At 49.1% G+C, this 23,116-nt stretch overlaps 1 protein-coding gene across 1 annotated transcript in view; it reads left to right on the plus strand.

The window, feature by feature from the left end:
* DDC (dopa decarboxylase) overlaps positions 1-23,116 on the plus strand; it is an 83,552-nt gene that overhangs the window by 36,566 nt on the left and 23,870 nt on the right. Inside the window, exons 5-8 of the mRNA XM_082632698.1 lie at positions 1,056-1,190; positions 2,963-3,106; positions 14,110-14,176; positions 19,124-19,218. Coding sequence (XP_082488824.1) covers positions 1,056-1,190; positions 2,963-3,106; positions 14,110-14,176; positions 19,124-19,218 — 441 coding nt within the window. The remainder of the gene's footprint in view (positions 1-1,055; positions 1,191-2,962; positions 3,107-14,109; positions 14,177-19,123; positions 19,219-23,116) is intronic.

Raw genomic sequence — 23,116 nt, forward strand, 5'->3', positions numbered from 1 at the left:
ATAAAATTTAAAAATGGGATTATTTTGCAAATCAGCTGGGCTAACACGATGGGTGCTGAATCCGTATTCTCTCTCACCTCCTCCCACCCTCAGAAGAGTGAATTTCGCGTCCTTCTTGACGACTTTGCCAAAATAAGTTGCCGACATTCGTTGGGTTAGCTTGCTAAGGCTACCACAACAAACAACCACAGACGGGGCGGCTTAAACCATAGACATTGGTTGTCTCACAGTCCGCAGGCTGGACATCCGCGGTTGAGGTGACAACGGGGCTGATTTCCCGGAGGCCTCTGCCCTTGGCTGGCAGGCGGGCGTCTCCTCCCTGTGTCCTCATGCGGCCTCTCCTGTGTGCATGCGTGTGTGTGTGTGTGTGTGTGTGTGTGCGCGCGCGCGCATCCTCAGCTCCTCTTCTTACAAGGACATCAGCCAGGCTGGATCAGGGCCCCTCTAAAGAGCTCATTTTGACTTACTGATCCCTTTACAGGTCTTGTCTCCAAATATGGTCATGCCCCGAGGTACTAGGAGTTAGGGCTTCAACGTATGAAATTTGGGGGGACACACTTCAGCCTGTACCATCAGTGACTGAGGAATATCCTGCAAGGCAATTTTTGAGTCTCAAAGAAGAGGAATCCCATTTATAGAAACATACAGATGTATCTGTCCAAGTTGCTGTGCACACAGAGCTGGGCTGAGAGCTGTGCCCTGGGCCCCATGTCCTCCTCTTCCCGGGGAAATGGACCAGCACCTCCTGGGTAGACCAGGAAGCGTCCGTGGGAAAGTGCCTGTGAAGTGGGCCCGGTGATGCCTGGTACGCGCTGAGTGCTCAGACATGCTGGAGGTTATCTTATGAAAAACAGACAAAGCAACGTTGAATTGATAATAAGAGCTGCAGTGGCAGTCACAGGTGTGCAGCCTTTTCCCGTTGAAAGGAGAGTGAACTTGACAATTTCAGATGCATCTTTTAAGAAAATATGGGGACCCCAAATTGCATCTCCCAAGTTTAGACATGATTCCCTGGCTGTACTTGGAAGCCCATTTCTACCTTTTCTTTAATTTAGGGAAGTGCCAGTGAAGCCACCCTGGTGGCCCTGCTGGCCGCTCGGACCAAAGTGACACGATGCCTGCAGGCTGCCTCCCCGGGGCTGACACAGGCGACCATCATGGAGAAGCTGGTGGCCTACGCATCTGACCAGGTGGGTGTGGTTGCCCGGATCCCCGTGGAGCCTCACAGAGCAGAAAGATTAGTGTGGTAGCAAGTCAAAACCCAACCAAGCTGTGCAGCATCATTTCCAATCCAAGAACAGTTCCCCAGGGAGACCTATGCTACAGACGAGGTGTGGGCTGCAGGTGGGAACTTAGTAGACCAAGTTGAAAAGAAAATAAATGTACCATGAGGTCACCGTGACCCCACTTGCACCTGCTCGTGGTGAGGTCATCTGGCTGCCTTCAGAGCAGGGCTGTGGAGATACATGTGGGACGTGGGCTCAGAGACCTGGGCTCACACCCCAGCTCTGCTGTTTTAAACTCTGTGACCTCAAGCTCATCACGTCCATTCTCTGAGCCATTATGTTTAACCATCAAACAGGGACAAAAGCGCCTGTCCCCTGCCACTGCTGCTCTGCAGCTAGTGGCTAAACTAAGATGAAGGATACAGTGGTGCTTTGTAAGGTTTAGAGAACTCTGCAAATAGGGGCATGTAGCATATGGTCAATTCCAGTGACCAGCCCACTTAAAAATGTTTAAAAACAAAACCGAATTGTGAGAGAAGGAGCAGGAGGAAAGGACATTGAGCAGTAGCTCCATGAGTGAAAGTGTAGTCAAGAGGGCACTGAAAAATGGTACCACTGAAGGATTTGGTTCCACAAGGAATAGCTGATTTAGCTCTGCTGACATAATATTTGTAACGAATTTCTTAAGCCAGGCATTTCAACTGTGAGAACTTTGTTCTCGTTAATAAATACATGTAGCCTGAAATCAACACAACACCCCTATTTTGACGCTTAATCGGGAGTACTGTCTCTGTGTGTATTCTAACACAAGGCAGTAGAGCTCCCTGCACATCAAGAAGACTATTCACTTCTATTTCTATCTCCCTGGTTTCCCAGAAAGACACGAGGAGACTTGAAAAAAATGCACGTGTAGGTGTTCAGTGAATCTAGGCGAGATAAGTTGCTATGAATGTTAGGGTGCAGCCTTTCCCAATAGGGTTTCCATGAGGGAATTTCGCCCTACAGAAGTGATCTGTGATGCTTCTAGATTCTCCCAAGGGTGGTGCATGGCTAGTACCATCCTAGGCGACGGCAGTCAGGTGGGTTCCTCACGTCTACCCATGGGCTCTAGGATGCAGTTCTTCCTCAGCTCTCAGGCAGGTTCCCCAGGGGGCCACCGTTTCTTGAGTGGTGCTCCCCGGGGAATCCTGTAGGAGTTAGGGAAGCAGAATGGGCAGCAAGGGAGCAAGCAAGGATGTGGCCTCTGAGACGGTCACCGCCCGTCACCTCCTCCTGAATGGAATCTACACTTCAGGAGAGCCTTGGCCTCCGGGAGCACGGGGTCAAGATGCTGGTTGTCAATTAATAACCTGATCACCTCCCTCCTCACCTGAGATTAAAGAGGACACACAAACCACGAGGAGAACTACTTCCGAGAATTGTCTTACGTTTCACAGACGATTTTAGAGCCTCAGAGGAAAAGAGTAGGAACCGGAGCTTATTAAGTGCCCTTAATTAAGGACACATCATTACGTGTCATTATCCCAACTATGCTTTCAAATGGGCATTCACTGCTTTGCTCGAACTCAAACCAGTGGATGAAAACGCCCCTAGTACTGCCGAGCACTTCTCGCTCTAAGTCTGAATCATTAAACTGGGAAGCAGATTCCTCAGGACCTGAAACAGCTCCAGGCCGGAAGGTGGGGGGCAGGAGGGCTGTGAGCTGCTGCAGACTGTACTCCTGCGCTGTCTTGCAGGCACACTCCTCCGTGGAAAGGGCCGGCTTGATTGGTGGAGTGAAATTAAAAGCAATCCCTTCCGATGGCAAGTTTGCCATGCGAGCTTCCGCCCTGCAGGAGGCCCTGGAGAGAGACAAGGCCGAGGGCCTGATTCCATTCTTCGTAAGTTTGTGTGGCTCCACGGGGGTGTCTGGGCCCTGCAGGGGTGGGCCCGCGGTGGCAGGGCCACTTTCCAGGCTGCCGCGGTGGTCACACGCCAGGTGGTACTCAGGTCAGCCCGCCTCTCCTTGAGGGTGGCTGGAGCAAAACTCCATTTATTTTTCCTTCCACTTGTGTGAGTCTCAGGAACGAGTAACACCAGAGAACCCAGGCTGGAGGATGCTGCTAAGCCGTGAAGCCCTGCTTCTGCTTCCTGTTAAAAATGACACCATAGGGTGGCCCCTCGACGTGGTAGATGCATGACGGACAGCCGAGGGAGCCGAATTAAAAATAAAACACTTTCCACCTATATCGGTGTCCTCAGTAGATACTGAGGCGTCATTTGCGAGAGGTGTATTGCAAGCAAGCAGTGACTAATTAAAATACAAATAAATAGGATATAATTAAAATATCTAACTAGCCAAATAGCAGCTAGTTTTCTTGGGCACGGATGGGCTTTTTCCAGTGGGGAAGAAACAGTTGCTGTTACAACTGGAGGCTGGGAGCTGTCATGCCTGGTGTGATCATGGCATCAGCTGGTGTCTGGACTGGGACGTCAGGTGTGATGGCAGCTGAAAGGCTGTGATTGTGGCACTAGCCCCGTGAGGTCATCTGGCTGCACTTTGGGGTCATCTGGGGAGATATAAAGAATGCTGACGCCCAGACCCCGCTCCAGCCTCTCTGGGGATGGGACCAGGCATTGGAGACGCTTCACAACAACTTCCAGATTCTCCTGTGTACCCAGGATTCCATGCTCTGAGTCACACCTGTCAGTATCTGGGTATTTCCTAGTTGTAGAGCAATGTAGGTTCAACAGACTCTAGGGGCCATGTAGTAATAACTTCCACTACTTTTTAAGAGTTAATCTTTGAGACGAGCTTTCTTATCCAAAAAATTGTTTTGATCAATTCAAATTTAGCGCCATTTATTGAATATCTAACATGTAGGCTGGGAGAGGCACAGAGGGTATGATTTTATACACAATTTGATTCTGATTCGAGGAATTCCCAGAGGAATCAGGAGCATAAACAAATAATTGTAGAGACATCAACAAGATTCAGATTGTTGAGTTTTAAGATTTCTTTGTATATTTTGGATACCAGTGCTTTATCAAAAGGTATGATTTGCAAATGTTTTTTCCAAGTCAGTGGCCTGTCCTTTCATTCTCTGAAGTATCTATCACAAAGAATAAGTTTTTATTTTTAATGAAGTCCATCTCATCAATTTTATTTTCATGGAATATGTCATTGGTACCTAAAAACTCATCACAAAACCCAAGATGTTCTAGATCTTCTCCAGTGTTATCTTCTAGGAGTTTTATAGTTTTACATTTTACATTTAGGTCTCTGATCCATTTTGCTCTGGTTTCTGTAAAAGGTGTAATGTCTGTGTCCAAATCCATTTTTTTTTTTTGCATGTGGGTGTCCAGTTGTTCTAGTACCATTTGTTGAAAAGACTATCCTCTCCCCATTAAATTGCCTTTGCTCCTTTGTCAAAGGTCAGGTGACCATATTTGTGTGTGTCTATTTCTGGGCTCTCTATTCTGTTCCATTGATCTGTTGGTCTATTCTTTCCCCAATTTTACACTGCCTTCAATTGCAGTAGCTTTATAGTAAGACTTGAAGTCGGGTAGTGTCAGTCCTCTGACTTTGTTCTTCTCCCTCAGTGTTGCGTTGGGTAGAGAATTCCCTGGTGGTCCAGTGGTTAGAACTCGGCACTTTCACTGCCAGGGCCCAGGGCCCGGTTCAATTCCTGGTTGGGGAACTAAGATCCCGCAAGCTGCGTGGCAAAATATATACATATATATTGTGTTGGATATTCTGGGTCTTTTGCTTCTCTTTATAAACTTTAGACTTGGTTTGTCAATAGCCATAACATGATTGTCTGGAATTTTGAATGGAAGTTTATAGATAAAGTTAGGAAGTACTGAAATCTTGACAATACTGAATCTTCCTATCCATGTACATACAATATTTGTCCATTTATTTAGATTTTTTTTACTTCTTTCCTCAGAATTTTATAGTTTTCCTCATATAGATCTTATACATATTTTGTTAGGTTTTTACCTAAGCATTTCTCTCTCTATCTATCTCTAGTTTGGTGTTAATGTACATGGTATTGTGTTTTTAATTTCAAACGCAAATTTTTCATTGCTGGAATATAAGAAAACAATTGACTTTTGTATATTATCCTTTATTCTGTATCTTCTTATAATTGCTTATTAGTTTCAGGAGGTTTTGGGTTTGATTTTGATTTTGGTTTTTTTGGGGACTGAGGGGGTAGGATATCTATATAGACAATCCTGTCAGCTTCAAACCAAGGTAGTTTCATTTCTCCCTCCCAATCTGTATATCTTTTAGTCCCTTTTCTTGTCTTATTGTAATAGGTAGAATTCCCAGCATCGTGTTGAATAGGAGTGATGGAAGCAAATATCCTTGCCTTGTTTCTGATCTTATCAGGAAATCCTGTAGTTTCTCACTGTTAAGTATGCTGTCAGGTTTTTAATAGATGTTCTTTATCAAGTTGAGGAAATTCCACTCTAATCCTAAATTCGCTAAGAATTTTTTATTATAAATGGATGCTGGATTTTGTTAAATACTTTTTCTGTATCTATTGATATGATTGTGTGATTTTTTTCTTGTTAACCTTTTGATATGATAGGTTATATTAATTGATTTTCAATGCTGAATCAGCCATGCATACCTAGAATAAATCCCACCTGGTTGTTATTTTTTATATATTATTGAATTCAACTTGCTAATATTTTGTTGAGAATTTTCACATCTATATCCATGAGATATTTGTCTACAGTTCTTTCTTGTAATGTCTTTATCTGATTTTGGAACTAGGGTAAGGCTGGCCTCACAGAATGAGTTAGGCAACATTCCCTTTTCTTCAATTTTCTGGAAGAGATTGTAGAGAATTTGTTTAATTTCTTTTTTTTAACTGAAATATAGCTGATTTACAATATTATATTAGTTTCAGTTGTACAACATAGTGATTCAGCATTTTTACGGGTTATATTCCACTAAAATTTATTACCATATAGTGGGTATAATTCCCTGTGTACAATATATCCTTGTTGCTTATCTATTTTATACATAGTAGTTTTTACCTCTTAATACCCTACCCCTATCCTGCCCCCCCCACCACTTCCCTCTCCCTACTGGTAACCACTAGCTTGTTTTCTTTTCTTTTCTTTTTTTTTTAATTAATTAATTTATTTTGGGCTGCATTGGATCTTCGTTGCTGCATGCGGGCTTTCTCTAGTTGCCGCTAGTGGGGGCTACTCTTTGTTGCAGTGCTGCGGGCTTCTCATTGCGGCAGCTTCTCTTGTTGCGGAGCACGGGCTCTAGGTGCGCGGGCTTCAATAGTTGTGGCACGCGGGCTCAGTAGTTATGGCTCGCGGGGTCTAGAGCGCAGACTCAGTAGCTGTGGCGCGTGGGCTTAGTTGCTCCACGGCATGTGGGATCTTCCCGGACCAGGGCTCGAACCCAGGTCCCCGGCATTGGCAAGCGGATTCTTAACCACTGCTCCACCAGGGAGGCCCTAGTTTGTTTTCTATATCTAGTTTAATTCCTTTCTTACATATTTGGTAGATTTTACCAGTGAACAAAACTGGGCCTGCTGCTTTCTGTTATGGAAGGCTATTAATTTACTGACTTTATTTCTTTAATAGATATAGGCCGTCTTAGTCTGTTCAGGCTGCTATAATAAAATACCACAGACTAGGTGCCTTATGAACAACAGAAATTTATTTCCCACAGTTCTGGAGGAAGGAAGTCTGAGATCAGGGTGCCAGGGTGGGCTCTGGTGAGGACCCTCTCCTGGGTGCAGACAGCTGACTTCTTGCCATGTCCTTACATGGAAGAAGGGGAAAGGGAGCTCTGTGTGGTGTCTTTTACAGGAGCACCAATCCTGTTCTCAAGGGCCCCACCCTCACGACCTAAGCACCTGCCAAAGGCCCAGCCTCCTAATACAAACAACTCTGGTTTCAAGGCTTTTGCGGAAGTGAGGGGGGAACAGAAATGTTCAAGCCATGGTATAGGCCTATTGAGAGGATCTATTTTTCTTTATGTGAGTTTTGTAGATTACATCTTTCAAGGAATTGATCCATTTCATTCAGGTTTTCAAATTTGTGGGCATAAAGTTACTCATAATATTCTTTTACTATCCTTTTACCATCCATGGGATCAGTAGTGATGGTCCTTCTTTTATTTCTAATATTAGTAATTTGTGTCCTCTCTTTTTTCTTAGTTAATCTAGTTAGATGTTTATCAATTTTATCAATCTTTTCAAAGTACTGGCATTTGGTTTCGTTGATTCTCTCTATTGATTTCCTGTTCCTAATTTCACTGATGTCTACTCTAATTCTTATTATTATTTCTTTTCTTTTAGTTCCTTTGGATTTAATTTGCTCTTTGTTTTCTAGTTTCCTAAGGTGGAAGCTTACATTATAGATTTAAAATTTCCTTCCTTCTCTGGTATATGTATGCATTTAATGCTATAAATTTCCCTCTAAGCATTATTTTCACTGCCTTCCACAAATTTTGATAAGTTGTATTTTCATTTTCATTGAGTTAAAAAATATTTTTAAAATTTCTCTTGAGACTTTCCCTTTGCCCTATATGGTAATTAAAATCTTTACTATGTTGTCTTTCAAGCCATGAACATGCTATGTCTCTTCATTTATTTAAATCTTCTTTAATTTCTTTCATCATATAAGACTGTGCATGTTTTGCTAGATTTATACCTACAGAATTATTATTTTCGAACAACCGTTAAGTGGTATTGAATGTTTAATTTTTTTTTTTTTTTTTTTTTTTTGCGGTAGGCGGGCCTCTCACTGCTGTGGCCTCTCCCCCCGCGGAGCACAGGCTCCGGACGCGCAGGCCCAGCGGCCATGGCTCACGGGCCCAGCCGCTCCGCGGCACGTGGGATCCTCCCAGACCGGGGCACGAACCCGTGTCCCCTGCATCGGCAGGCGGACTCTCAACCACTGCGCCACCAGGGAAGCCCGAATGTTTAATTTTGATGTCCATGTGTTTATTGTAGCTTATAGAAATAGAATTAATTTTTGTATGTTGATCTTGTATCCTGTAACCCTGCTAAACTAGGAGTTTTTTTTTTTAATGGATTTCTTGGGGGGTTTTCTATCTAGATAATCATGCTATATGCAAATAGGTACAGTTTTATTTCTTCCTTTCTGACCTGTATGCCTTTTATTTCTTCTTCTTGCCTTTTTGCACTGGATAGAATTTCCTGTACTATTTGTATAGCAGTGATGAGAGTGGGCATTCTTACCTTGTTCCCAATGTTAAGTGAAATGTATTTAGTTTTTCACCATTAAGTAAGATGTTATCTTTAGTTTTTTGTAGGTGTTCATTGCCAGGTTAAGAAAGTTTTTCTCTATTCCTAGAGTTCTGAGAATTTTTATCATAAATTCGTGTTGAATTTTGTCAGATGGTTTTTCTACATTGATTGATATGGTCACGTGGTTTTCTTCTTTAGTCTGTTAGCAAGGTGGGTTACATTGAATGTCAAATATTAAACCAGCCTTGCATTCTTGGAATAAATCTCACTTGTTCTTAGTGTGTAATTCCTTTTATATATTGCTGGATTCTAGTTACTAATATTTTTAGGATTTTTGCTTCTCTGGTCATGAGTAATATTGGTTTGTAGTTTTCCTTTTTTATAGTCTTGTTCTGGTTTTGATGTTAGGGTAATACTGGCTTCATAAAAAGGCTGGAGAAGTGGTTCCTTCCTCTTCTATTTTTCTAGAAGAGATTGTATCGACTGTACTTTAAACATCTGGTTTTGAATTTAGCACTTTTCTATGTATGGGAAGATGCAAGAGTCTGGGCTCACTGAAATCATTCCTTTGATGTGCACCTCACCTATCTAGGCTTTTCTCCATCCTGCATTCCTTCAGGGTGCACAGCTGGGGGAGGTGCAGTGCTGATGGCTTGATGGCCACAACATCCTTTGTTTACTGATGTGGCAGGTGACATTCTTGTCCACACTCTCATAATCTTGTGGTGGGACTTCAGAGGTAGTGCTGTGTTTCACTTTGGCTGCTACTCTGTACCTTTGTGTTTATGAGGACTTTGAAACAAGCATCATTTGTGAGCTCTTCAGGGTGGCCAAGACCTCTGTTTTCCCTCCACATTTTGTGTGTGTCCTTTAAGAGGCATCTACACTTCCATCGACTACATTTTACCATCTTCATGGTGGGCTCTCTCAAGCAAAAGGTGACAAGTTCATGGCCTTAGGAGCAGGTGCCAGATACTTCCACTGATTGCATTTCAAAGCTTCTCGTGATGGAATAGCCAACAATTCCATGTTAATTCACTAAGTCATTCACTTGTTTGACAAACGAACACCCTTGAAGTACTGGGCCTGTGGGTGCTGAGATTAAGGTGGGGGGCCTCAAGGATCTTATTTGCTAAAGTGGAGACATTAAGGGAACAGTCGTTTGCGCCAAGGTAAATGTGAGCTGTGTCCGAAGTCCTGTGATTCAGAGCAGAGGTTTCACAGCTCATCAGAACTCATAGTCTGACCTGCATAACGTGCCTGTTTCCTTAGAGCACTTCCTGTACCAGCCCTGGGCATCTGTGGAGAGGTGTGGTCCCTTTCCTCCTGAAATGTTCCTGGAGGGAGACAGATGTATCCCTGATCTTTGTGCCATTTGATGAGGACTCTGCATGTGGACAAAGGGTAGAGGGTACAATGAGTTTAGTAGGGGGTGTCAGTGAAGCCTTTGCTAAGAGGTAGCACATAAGCCCAGTGTCCTGGAGGACATGTGGGCACGTGCCTGTCTTGTGAAAGAAAACAGGACTGTAAGGCACAGAGATGTGAAAGATCATAGATACAGGAGGAGATGCAGCTGGTTGTTTCCTTAAAGGGGCAGTCGAGGGCCTGCGAAGCTGCAGAGAGAAGCCCGCCTGGGTCGGGCAGGAGGGTGGCTTGAGCTTTGACATGTTGCTCGCTTATTCCCATTGAAACGAACTCCTGGTGGTTATCATTCTGCACGTGCGTAACTCTGTGCCCGACCCTGAGTTGCAGACCCTGATGCCTGGATGTCTTAGGACCTTGCTGACCCTGGAGGTCTAGCCAGTTTCCGGAGGTCTGAAAGGCAAGTGAGCCTTTCCTAAGCAAACCAGCCCCTCGCAGCCCACGAGCCCCGCCCACCTCCTTCATGATTTTGCCAAGAGGCTGAGGCCCCTTCCAAGTCAAGACCCGCCGCTCAGATCAGGGGTACGTTGGGCAGATTTGAACTGGGGAAGTCAGAATCACTGTCCCTCCACAAACTCGCTGTGGCTTGTAATAAATTTCCCTTTCTCATCTCGATGGTTTGCCTTCCTGACTTGCTAAGGTCAGGCCCGAGGGGGAGGGCGGAGCCTGCAGGGCTTGTATTATAGCAGATCGGGCCCATGGTGAGGACGGCAGGGGAGGGGGGGAGGGGACAGCGGGGAGTAGCAGGACCGCCCCGGGCTCTCAGAGATGGGGCGCCCACACAGGCCACCCCCCCGCCGTCTCTCCCTCTGCACAAATGTGATTAGGCCCCTGCAGAGCGCCTGAAATCAGGTTAGCATCACTGAGCTGAGCTGGGGTAATCAGAGCCCGGAGCGGAGCAGGTGCTGGGCTTTAAAGCGGTGTCTGAGAGTGAGGACAAGCTGACTCACAGACACTAGAGCACCAAGCACGCAGGCGGTGGGGGGGGGGGCTCGCCAGCCTGGAACAGCCTCGCGAGAGCCTGGATCCCCGAGCCGCCCACGTGCCGCCCGGGGGAGCGGCAAAGGGCTGGGGTCGGTTGGAAGGGCCTCGGGCACCGTCCAGCATGCTGCGTTCTCTAGGCGGCAGGGCCAGAGTTCACGCACCTGGGCTCACCTTGTGGTCTGCTCGTGCCTGCGTGTCCCTGGACCACCCCCCGACCCCGCCACAGGGTACTCACTTAAACCAACTGTAAAGTAGGGGTTCCTGAAGGCATCCAGCTCAGGAGGGTCGTGATGACTGAATATAATCTCTGCAAAGCTCCCAGGCCTGGCTGAGACATGTTCTCTCCTGAGGCCACTCCTAGGACTGGGCAGCATTTTCTTGTTGTTTTTACAGAATGCTCCACGCTCAGAACAAAAGCATCAATAACTACATAAAAAGCTAAGAATATAGGGTTTATATTAATCAAATCTCATCATAAGAGACAAGCAGTACTAATATTTGGTGGAATCGTTCTAGACACACTCCTGTGTACACATTAATGGAAAATAATTTTAACAACAATTTCATAATTTTTAATGTTTAGGTGTAGTTTTAAAAACAGGAGTTATGGCGTTTATTTCCATTAGAATTTAGCTGAGGAAAATGAGATGAAACTGAAGGAATTGCTGAACTATAGAAACGTCATTCCTAAGAGACTTTTAAAATTGAGAAAATAAATTACAAGTGATATTAAGAAGGTTTAGGGCTTCCCTGGTGGCACAGTGGTTGAGAGTCTGCCTGCCGATGCAGGGGACACGGGTTCGTGCCCCGGTCCGGGAAGATCCCACATGCCGCGGAGTGGCTGGGCCCGTGAGCCATGGCCACTGAGCCTGCGCGTCTGGAGCCTGTGCTCCGCAACAGGAGAGGCCACAAAAAAAAAAAAAAAAAAAAAAGGTTTAATCATCCGTTGGTTTTTTGAAGCTACATGGTTTATGACATAGACAAAGCATTTTAAGAGTTCCATACTCTACCTACCAAGCTAGGCCCCTTAGACAAAGCATTTTAACATTCAGTTATATATTGCAAACACCAGAGAAAAATGGCTCACTGACTTGGATTCCCACTAAGTCATTTATCTCGTCAAGATGAAGCAGACGTGGAGAATGCTTGGCACTTGGACCAGGGAGGGGATGGGCACAGAGGTGGGGAGGAAAGGGGCTGAGAAGCCACGGGAAACGTTGAGGCTGAAAAGTCTACACCCGCAGACCTTAGGGTCTGGGCAGGTCCTGGTCTAGTGCATTTGTGTTGTAAGTGAGAAAACAAAAACCCAGCAGGTGCCAATGTGATGCAGAACTGGGCCTCCAACCCCAGCCTTTTTGCCCCAAATGCTCAGCTTCAATGTCTGTGTATTCATCTTGCCTTTTTATTTTCTGTGTTGCTGATGCCTGGATGTCTTAGGACCTTGCTGACCCTGGAGGTCTAGCCAGTTTCCGGAGGTCTGAAAGGCAAGCGAGCCTTTCCTAAGCAAACCCACCACTCGGAGCCCACAAACCCTGCCCTCCTCTCCTTTATGAGTCTCTCACACTCCAGGCCACACTTCTCCTTCCCTGACCCGCCCCCCGAGGCAAGGACCAGACAACCAGAGCAGTCCCTGTGCTTCACAGCCTGCCGAAATAATCTGAAATAATTCACACTTGTCAATCCTAAACCTGCCTGCTCTGACTCACCTGTTCCTTTCTGCAGGGAACCCACAGTTCCCGCCCACCTTTTCCCTTCCCTCTGCCCCCTGACTCACCCTGATGCTTCCCTGTGTGGCTCTGCATGGCATGGCATCCCACTCCCCGTGGGTCTAACGAGCTATCTTTTTAGTGGCAATATCCTCCCAACCTGCTGGCCTCGCCACACCTGAATAGCAAAGCGACACTCTCTCCGGCCCAGGTGACTGTGTCGCCTGAGCCATCACAGAGCATGCCGCCCTGGCCAGAGCACTTTGACTCTCTTTGAAAGACACATTTGGTTTTCAGGTCAAAAGCAGGTGGTTGCAGGCGAAAGGCATCAGAGAGGCCTCCAACTGGGTTCTCAGGTTTCCTAGCTTGCGTGTTTGCGACCCCTGTGTCTCTCTTCTCGGGGCACAGAGCATTGCTGGGGGCTCCATAAAGGCCACACAGATTGAATGAAATTTCACAGGCTTATCACATCGAAAGAGAAATTTCATTATCCAGACTGTACCCGCCATTGTAAATCAATTAGGCTTTTTGGTTTTGGAAACATAAGATGCTTTTTGATCATTTGGAGAGCGTTTGCATGCAGCCAATGTCTCAGCACCTATTCTGTGCCAGCAAAGTGTGAGTTCCTAGCAACACAAAGAAATAAGACGTAGACCCTGGTTTCAAGAGTTTCACGGGTCAGGAGGGAGAGACGGCTTCGTGAGTGGGAATTTACAAGTCAGGTGCGCAGGTGTGATCACAGAGCTGCAGGGCGCTCGCGGAGCATAAGTGAGAGGGCAGAGAATTCGCAGCCACATCTCCCAGCTGGGTGACCAACTGTTCTCAAAGCTTTCTCAGGACCCCCTTTAAGAATTATTTTCAGGGTCCGTAGGGCTTTCTCGTGAGTTTCCTTAGGAGAGCAAAGCTTCATCTTTTGAGGGTTGAAGTTCATTTTTAGGAACAGTATCATTCAGAGAAAAGGACAGCAGATGAAAACCAGTGAGTGATGCTGTTGGTCAGACTCTGCGCTGACCCGGAGGCTGATCCGGAAGAAGCATCCCATGAGGTCTGGAGCAGCCCCAGCCAGGCCGATGACGTGCGCATCATTCTGTGTGCTTGCTCTGAACACACACACACACACACACACACACACACACTCAGCTAAGAAAATCCAGACTCCCTACTTCATGGGAGGAATGATATCCTTATAGTCAATAGATACACTTCTATCAATAAAGCAGAACACAGGGAATGCTGGTCACATGGTCCAGGCCTTCCTTCCCGTCCCTCGGCATCCCGGGAAATCTGTGCCAGTGCCCTTTGTAATCTCACAGCCTAGTTTTCTGTTACCAGCTCTGTTTCTCTCAACCTGTTATGATGCTTCCATGCAAATATTAAATACGTATTCACAGACTCGCCTCTCCATGCAGCGCTCGTTCAGCCAGCATGTGGATTCAGGCTCTGGGCCCCATCTGGGTAGGGGTGGTAGCTGTGTGTGTGTGTGCAGGGTACGGCAGTGACTACGATGCAGGGCTGAAGGGACCTCTGCTTCCTACTCTCCAGGTGGTGGCCACGCTGGGGACCACGTCCTGCTGCTCCTTTGACAACCTCTTAGAAGTGGGTCCCATCTGTAAGTATCTGATTAAAATTTTCTTTTGGGGCTTCCCTGGTGGCGCAGTGGTTGAGAGTCCACCTGCCGATGCAGGGGACGCGGGTTCATGCCCTAGTCCAGGAAGATCCCACGTGCCGTGGAGCGGCTGGGCCCGTGAGCCATGGCTGCTGAGCCTGCGCGTCCGGAGCCTGTGCTCCGCAGCGGGAGAGGCCACGGCAGTGAGAGGCGGGCGTACCGCAAAAACAAACAAACAAACAAAAAACTGGATTTCTCCAAAGAAGAGTGTGTGCTTCGTGTGTTTGCCGGGCCCCCTCACCTCCCCCTCACTGGAGCACTGAGGTTTTCTCCAAGAGACAAGAATTCAGAGACTTCAAAGATGAGCCCTGAATAAGTGGCTTCTTTAAGCTGAGGCCCTGGGAACTCAGCAGGCCCAGGAGGTTTTCTGTGGCCAGAAAGCCTTTCCTCAGGCAGGGGTCCTGGCTTGTGACCCACCCCTCCTCTGTCCTCGGGGCAGGAGGGCCTGTCCCACCGCTGCTGCCCCGGGGAGGGGAGGGCCGGGTGGCCGGAGTCATCAGAAGGGTCTGGGTGTTTCATGGCCGAGCTGTGGCTTGTGCCCCTGGGACCTGGCTCACTGCCCGTCTGTGGAACCCCAGCGGTCTCTCTCCTCTCCTCAGCTGGGTCTGCCTGTGGACCACACTCAGGGGGTGCGGGAGTGGACCCTCTCTCCCCAGGTGTGAGTGAAGTCTGATGGAGTGCGCTGGGCAGGCCTCCGTCACAGGCAGCCGTGGTGAAGCCCGGGCCACCCTTGAAGCCGTGTGCCTCAGTTCTGAGCTGCGTCCCCCATCTGCGAAGTAGAGATGGAAACAACACTTGTTGTAAAGCGATGGGATTCTGAGTGGACGAGTCAATGCACGGAGAGGGCGCGAGACAAGAGCGAGAGAGGAGCCTTTGTGCTTTGGGGGACGTGGAGCCGGTGGCCGGTGGGTCAAGTGGCCGCTGGTGTGGCCTGGCCCGTTCCCATGGGCTCCCCCACTGTGACCATGGCAGACGTCTGTCCGAGCAGCTGGCCGGGGGCGGGGCTGCAGGGTGGGGGCTGGGAGCCGGGGAGGAGGGACAAGCCAGTCGTGGCTGCAGCGGTGGCCTCACAGGCTGCAAACCCTGGTCCCAGGCCAAGGCGCTGAGCCCCTGGACTCAGATGTCAGGCCGGGAACTGGACGTCCTGGCCCGCGGCCGGCTGATGTCACTCCAGGGCCGTCGGATTAGAGGGCCGGGTCGCCTTCTGGGCACAGCCCACCTGGTCCTGACGCCCCAGCGCTGGCTGTCCTGATGTCCTGGGGCTCCCCCTGCTCTCGGGCCTGGGGACCATGGGAAGAACTGGATCGGTGCTGCGTATGGTGCCAGATGCCGAGGCTGTTCTGGGCAGGCGTGGCGAGTGCCACAACGCTCCACTTGCTGCCGAGGTTTATCCGCGAAGTCGATTTGGGCAATTCTATTCATTGCCAGCCATGCTCTTACTAATCATCCGTGGTGACTTCACGGTGAATGAGCGCCTTTCACCTGCTTTCCCTCCTCTGACGTCATTGACTTGAGTCGCCAAATATTTAGCATCCTTTAACTTCAGACAGGACCAGGCCCACCTGTCCTACCGTGTGGTTGGACCACACCATTAAAATAATTCAGATTATTTATTTGTGCACCACTGCGTGACCAAGAGGGCACGTCAAAACTCGGTTTTCTCCCAACTGCTGCTTTAGGAAAGACGCTTCCTGTTTAGCTCCTTTCCAAGCAATTTGCCAGAGAGGCTGTTTCAGTTGGTCCTCTTGGCCCGGTCAGTGGAATTTCCTGGCAGATTTTATTGAGAACAGGATGAGAAACAGAAAGCAGAGAGTGGCAGGTAGACAGGCAGGCGGTGTGAACGTGGGAAGCGGGGGTCCCAGGGATGTGACAGGGGGAGGGGTGCCTGGCGGGTCTGTAGCTGATGGTGCCGGAGGCCTGGCTGCTCCTGTCCACGGGGGCCGCGGAAGGACACAGGCAAGGCACTGTGGGGGCAGTGGGGGGCCCGACAGGAGCAGGGGCCGCCCCTTCCCTCTTGGACACATCAGAAACCTCCCCGTCGAGGCGGCCTTGCCTGCGTGCTGGGTGGGGCTCGTCCTGGGGCACGCGACTCCTGTGCTCTGGCCTTGAGGTCTCAGTGACCCCTGACCCCTACAGATACCCGCCGTATTCGGTGGGCGCCAAAGGCAGGTTGTGCTGACAGCCGGTCACACGTAAGACTTGGGATGCAGAAGTGGTGCTCCCGTACCCTCTTCCCGTGGAGAGAAGAGAAGCCCATTGGGCATCCACTCCCCACGGGCGTCTGGAAGTTCCCCCTGCAGGGGTTTTAGGCCAACTACACGGTTAGAGGGAATCCAGTCCCTCAAAGGCTGGCCCTGGTCCTGACACCAACTCCAAGGTCAGGGCTTCCAAATCTTCCCTCAGGTTTGATGCTCCACACCTGAGCGCATACTTGTGGTTCCGGTTTACGGCAGGGGTAGGTGCCTGGGGCAGAGTAGGGAAGGGTCCAAGCTCGGGGCTTCAGGTCGTGCTCTCCTGTGAAGTCACCCTGGATCCCCCCCACCAGCCCTGATGCGTGAAGGGAGGCCCAGAGAGCGGGCCCTCCCCGCCAGGCAGGGTTGCTGAGGCTTCGGCGTCAGGGTTTGTACTGGGCTGTGTCACACACTGGCCGGGAGGCTGCTCTCCTTCCCCAGCCCCTCCTGGACGTCCAGCTCATACCTTTCGTTCCCAGTCCTCCGGGACTCAGAACTGACATGGAATGGCCATCTGGGGGCCGCAACTCCTCTCAGGCCGGGCCTTCCAGGGGCTAGAGGTCCCCTCCCTGGAGCCGAGGGCAAAGGCCAGAGCTCTTCTGGGGTAAGGCTAGTTCTCTCTGCCACCTTCTTTCTGGTGCCCTGCTTTCGAAACCCTGAGCGGCCCCCCAATCATTCCCCACCCACTGCCCCTCCTGGATCTCCCGTACCCTCTGGAGTGACAGAGCCTTGGGGGCTGGCATCGTCACAGCCCTGTCCTGGGGGTTCAGGGTCAGATCTCCTCCCCTCCATCTGTCCCGGGGTAGGCCCGGCTAAAGTAAGGGGGTGTGGGTTTTACTGTGTTACAAGCATCCCTCTCTCAGGGTGAGGGCCGAGGGGGAAGGAGAGCCCGTCTGCAGCTCCCAGACTCCGTCCCCTCCTCCAGCCCTCACGGCCGTGTCCCTCCTGCCTTGTCTGCCTGACCCTTCGCTGCTCAGTGCTGAGCTGGACGCAGTCAAACTCCACCCAAGCACCTCCATCAGAATATGCAGCTCCCTTAGCAGCTCCCACAGCCCCGAGGAGAGCACAGACCTGCCTTGAGATTTTGTGTCTATCCTGCACGTGCGTCTGAAGCGTCTCCCTCCCCTCAGCGGGTCTGATCTGTAGCAGCAGCAGACGACAGCATTGCTGCAGCGGTGACGGCCATCCTGTCCTTTCCTGATCCCCCTTCTCCCTTCCTGGCTCACAGCCACATCCATGGGGGGCTCCGCAGGCGCCTGGGGAGGCTGGTCTGAGTGTAGCGATGGACCCGTAAAACGTGCTTTAGGGGCTCACTCAGCGTGATTATCTGTGGCAATATCACGTGCCCCCTCTGGACGCATTTGATCCTGATCCACCCGAAGGCTTCCTCCCTTCCATCCTGAAGATCAAACTGAATCGAGGCTTTGAGTTGCCTCTTCTGTCTTTTATCAGCAGAGCTCAGAACCACTCCTCTCCTCACAGCGTCGTGTGTGATGAATCAGCCTCACGCACGCAAAAGTGAGCCGTGAATCCATCCACCAGCACCTGCCAGGGTGCCCTGACCTGGCGCTCCGGGGGCAGCTCCGCCCCCGGGAGGGAAGGACGCCCACCCCTTGCTGCAGACCCACCACCTCTCCTGATTGCGGTTTCACGGCCGTGGGCAGTCTACAGCACGGAGGCGGGAAATAATCACGGGGATCCCGTCGCTCCTCTAGGAGCGAGTCTGTCCTAGTGTCGTGATGGGCACATATGAGTGTTACCTAGTTTGTCCCTCAAGGTCTGGGTGCTGTTTCATCTCCATTTGCTGAGAGGGGAACGAGCTTGCAGGAGGGCAGTAAGACCACACGGCGGCTGGGTGGCTGGAGATGGGAGTGGAGCCCAGATATGCTCGAATGGAGGAAGCACATTTATTTTTTATTTTACTTTTTTTTTTGGCCGCACCATGTAGCATGTGGGATCTTAGATCCCCGACCAGGGATTGAACCCGTGTCCCCTGCGGTGGAAGCTTGGAGCCCTAACCACTGGACCGCCAGGGAAGTCCCAAAAGACCACATTTAGACAGGACTCTATCCCAGCTCAAAGTCAGGCAGGTGCCCTTCCTGCGGGACTTTTCCAGACTTTTCTAGAACACAAAAATCTCATTCATGAAGGGAGTCTAGAATGATCTCAGGAAGCGTAAAGCAGGTGCCTGAACCTCCTGGGGGGCGGGGGTGGAGAGACCAGTGTGGACGTGTGGTCCCAGCCTTAAGAGATGCTTATGGGAAAGACTTCAGAGCCAAGGGAATCGAGGAGAAAGTTCCCTGAGGGTGAGCTGGGGAGGGCAGAGCATGGCACCTACCTGGAGTAGATGTGGGTGGACGGGCTGGTGTGGGGTAGGCTGGTCCCTTGGAGCTCTGCTGGGCGTGAGGGTCAGCGCCAAGAGTCAGGGGTTCTCCTCACCTCCACGCGTTCTCTGAGTTCTGGTCCCCGTGCCAGGCACCGTCGGGGCCGGTAGCACATGGCCTCTGCCTCAGCATCACTGCTTGTCAGGGATGCAGACATCAGGCCAACAAACGCTCTTGACAAACTGTATGTGAGAAGATGCTGGGCTGGGACAGGTGCTCTGACCCCGGGCTGAGGGCGGCCCTCCAAGTGCTCACCGGTCGCTTCTGGGCTTCAGGTCACGAGGAGGACGTGTGGCTGCATGTGGACGCTGCCTACGCGGGCAGCGCCTTCATCTGCCCCGAGTTCCGGCATCTTCTGAACGGAGTGGAGGTGAGTACGCTCTTCCGCAAGAGTGTTTTTAAAAGGTATCCTGTGCCCAGTGACTTCTCCTTACAAGGATGTGACATTTATATTTTTTACTACTGTGGTTCGTTTCAGCAAATGACTTCCAAACCAGTTTCTGTGATGAGTGGAGGTTACACTTCCCTGTGACAAGGGGTGAAAACCTTCCCGATCATACAGCCTTGTCTTCTCAACATACACCTGATGTTTACACTATTTCTCCGTCTGCAAATCCTGGGCAGAGCTGTCATGATAGGATAGAGTTTAGCTTACAAACGGTGGGAAACTGTTTAGGAAGAAAATAAAATCTGAATGCGTTTCAGATCAAGGGATAATTTTTTAAAAAACAACCTGTGATTCCATTTGACCTGGATCAACAGTCAAGTTCTGATCATGCAACTGAGGATATGATGTTCACTTTCAGTGAGATGGAAAAACAGCCACCAGTGGGTTTAAATGTCCTGAGCACTTTCAGAATTTGGAAAACATGGCCTGTAATGCCAGCTAAAGCATCTGCTGCTTTTGAGAAACAGCAGCCAAAACGATGGACAGAGGCCCTGCTTCTCCAGGGAACAGAGATACCACTCAGTAATGATCTTAGGGGTGGACCCTGATGGGTTGTTTCAGGCTGGAGCCGGGTTTCACTGTCCGCAGCTCACGGGGCATTAAGTTCCTCCTTGCCCGGGACTCAGATGTACATGCAATGGAGGGTCCAGGGTGGCAGACTTTGTCAGTGAGCGGGGGAAGAGGGTAGTAAGTCAGAGGAGGCCAGTAATGGTTTCGTGCTCAGAGGCAGGGCTTTCTCGAGACCTTGACCTCACGAGGTGCAGGGATCAAGGGCGTGGTCTTGGGCCTTGGACAGCCTGTTTGCATCCTGGCTTTGCCCTAGGACCAGCCATGTCCCCTCGGGCAGGCTAGTATCCTCTCCCCACCCCACAAGATGGATTTCGTAATCATGCCTCCTTTGAAGGGTTGTTTTAAGGATCAGAGAAGTCCACCATATTTCAAGGGCTGAGAAGCAGCGTCTGCATACAGCAAGCTATGCACGCATTCCACACCATTATCGTTTTCCACCACGACCTGGAGAGACCATCCCTGCAAACCTCCCTCCGCTCTCTTGCCGGCCGCTGGTCAATTTTCTAGTGACTAATTTGGATTCTCATAACACCATAATACCAGCAAAGTGGGTGTCAGAGGCATAGAATACAAAATTCCCATCTTTGGGATGCATAATGCCTTATCGCTAATGAATGAAGGTGCATTCTGGTTTATATCTCCCTCACGTCCATCCATTTATTCACTCATTCATTCAATAATTACTTACTGATCACTGAACGTGTGTGAGGGCTTAGATCAATCCTCGGTGGGTAAATAGAGCTTCCAGAGACCTCTGGAAATCTTGGGAAGGGTTGTAGTACATGAGAAGTTTTGGTAACGGGAAGCTCACACTGGCCTCTATAGTTCATGGCTGGTAGCTAGTTAGGTGGGTGTTTGGTGCTAGGAAGTGGAGAATAAATCTCTGTACCATGTAAATACCTTTTGTTGTGGTCCTGTGGTCTTGTGTGTGATGATACACATCACTGGGAATGTCTGTCTCTGTGGTCTCCAGGGACCAAGGGCAAAGTATTCATCTGGGATGTATGTGCCCCTCCCAAGGCCTGGTCTTTTCTAACTCTGAGTGTCAGGTGTTGAATCTCACAATCTGTCCCCCTTACACTCTTTTTTTTTTTTTTTCAAATCTTTCACTCTTATGTGTGTGTGTGTATATATATATATATATATATATTTACATCTTTATTGGAGTATAATTGCTTTACAATGGTGTGTTAGTTTCTGCTTTATAACAAAGTGAATCAGTTATACATATACATTTGTTCCCATATCCCTTCCCTCTTGCGTCTCCCTCCCTCCCACCCTCCCTATCCCACCCCTCGAGGTGGTCACAAAGCACCGAGCTGATCTCCCTGTGCTACGCGGCTGCTTCCCACTAGCTGTCTATTTTACGTTTGGTACTGTATATATGTCCATGCCACTCTCTCACTTCATCCCAGCTTACCCTTTCCCCTCACCGTTTCCTCAAGTCCATTCTCTAGTAGGTCTGTGTCTTTATTCCTGTCTTACCTCTAGGTTCTTCATGACATTTTTTTCTTAAATTCCATATATATGTGTTAGCATACAGTATTTGTCTTTCTCTTTCTGACTTACTTCACTCTGTATGACAGACTCTAGGTCCATCTATCTCATTACAAATAGCTCAATTTCATTTCTTTTTATGGCTGAGTAATATTCCATTGTATATATGTGCCACATCTTCTTTATCCATTCATCCGATGATGGACACTTAGGTGGTTTCCATCTCCTGGCTATTGTAAAGAGAGCTGCAATGAACATTTTAGTTCATGACTCTTTTTGAATTATGGTTTTCTCAGGGTATATGCCCAGTAGTGGGATTGCTGGGTCATATGGCAGTTCTATTTGTAATTTTTTAAGGAACCTCCATACCGTTCTCCATAGCGGCTGTACCAATTCACATTCCCACCAGCAGTGCAAGAGGGTTCCCTTTTCTCCACACCCTCTCCAGCATTTATTGTTTCTAGATTTCTTGATGATAGCCATTCTGACTGGTGTGAGGTGATACCTCACTGTAGTTTTGATTTGCATTTCTCTAATGATAAGTGATGTTGAGCAACCTTTCATGTGTTTGTTGGCAGTCTGTATGTCTTCTTTGGAGAAATGTCTATTTAGGTCTTCTGCCCATCTTTGGATTGGGTTGTTTGTGTTTTTTGTTATTGAGCTGCATGAGCTACATGTAAATTTTGGAGATTAATCCTTTGTCAGTTCCTTCATTTGCAAATATTTTCTCCCATTCTGAGGGTTGTCTTTTCATCTTGTTTATGGTTTCCTTTGCTGTGCAAAAGCTTTGAAGTTTCATTAGGTCCCATTTGTTTGTTTTTGTTTTTATTTCCATTTCTCTAGGCGGTGGGTCAGAAAGGATCTTGATGTGATTTATGTCATAGAGTGTTCTGCCTATGTTTTCTTCTAAGTTTGATAGTTTCTGGCCTTACATTTAGGTCTTTAATCCATTCTCTTCCCCATGAACCCACAACTCGAGGTTTCACTTTCATGGGGGTGTCCAGTTGTCAGACCACCCCAGTGGTGGGGCTGCAGTGAGATCCTATCAGCAGCAGACAGGATTTCATACCCAACAATGAGTCATTGCCATCCGTCCTCCTGTGGCCACTGGTCCCTGGGCTGGGAGGGCCTGCTGCTCAGCTGGCAGATAAGGGGTGCAATATCCTGTCTGGCCCGGCCCTACCCTACAGATAAGAGCCTTCCTCTCCATCAGCAGGAAGAAAACTGTGGCAGTGGGTAATGAAAGACGTTTACACACATCAGCCCCCAGGAGGGAACTAATAAAATGCCTAGCAAACAAAGCCCCATCTTTCACCTTCTGTTTCCCATTATCAACAAATGAAACTTGTCATTTCCTGTCTCTTTCTCAATATTGCTTTTATTGGAACCTCGAGGGAAATGAATCTGCTCCCCCAGAGCGGGCGGACAGGTGAGGTTTCCTTTGGTGACCATGCATCTCCCTGTCAGCCCCTCCTGGCTACCCCCCCTCCCTTCCCTCGCTGGGATGGAGAAGAGGTATCCCACAGCCTTGGGGAGACTTCGAAGCTTCCCCCCCCACGAGGTTCCTCCCAGCTGGGGCCTTGCCATGGCTGCTGACATCATTCTACTTCAATTATAGATGCAGCCACATAGCCTCCAGGTGGACCCAAGTCCCGTTCATCAGCCAGAGGAGAAGCTAAGAGCCGGGGCTCTGATAATCGTTAAGAGCTTGCCACTTGTGACGGCTCAGTGAAAATGCAGACTGACCTCCTTG

Source organism: Mesoplodon mirus (assembly GCF_964341445.2).
Source record: "Mesoplodon mirus genome assembly, chromosome: 9".
Taxonomy (NCBI): domain Eukaryota; kingdom Metazoa; phylum Chordata; class Mammalia; order Artiodactyla; family Ziphiidae; genus Mesoplodon; species Mesoplodon mirus.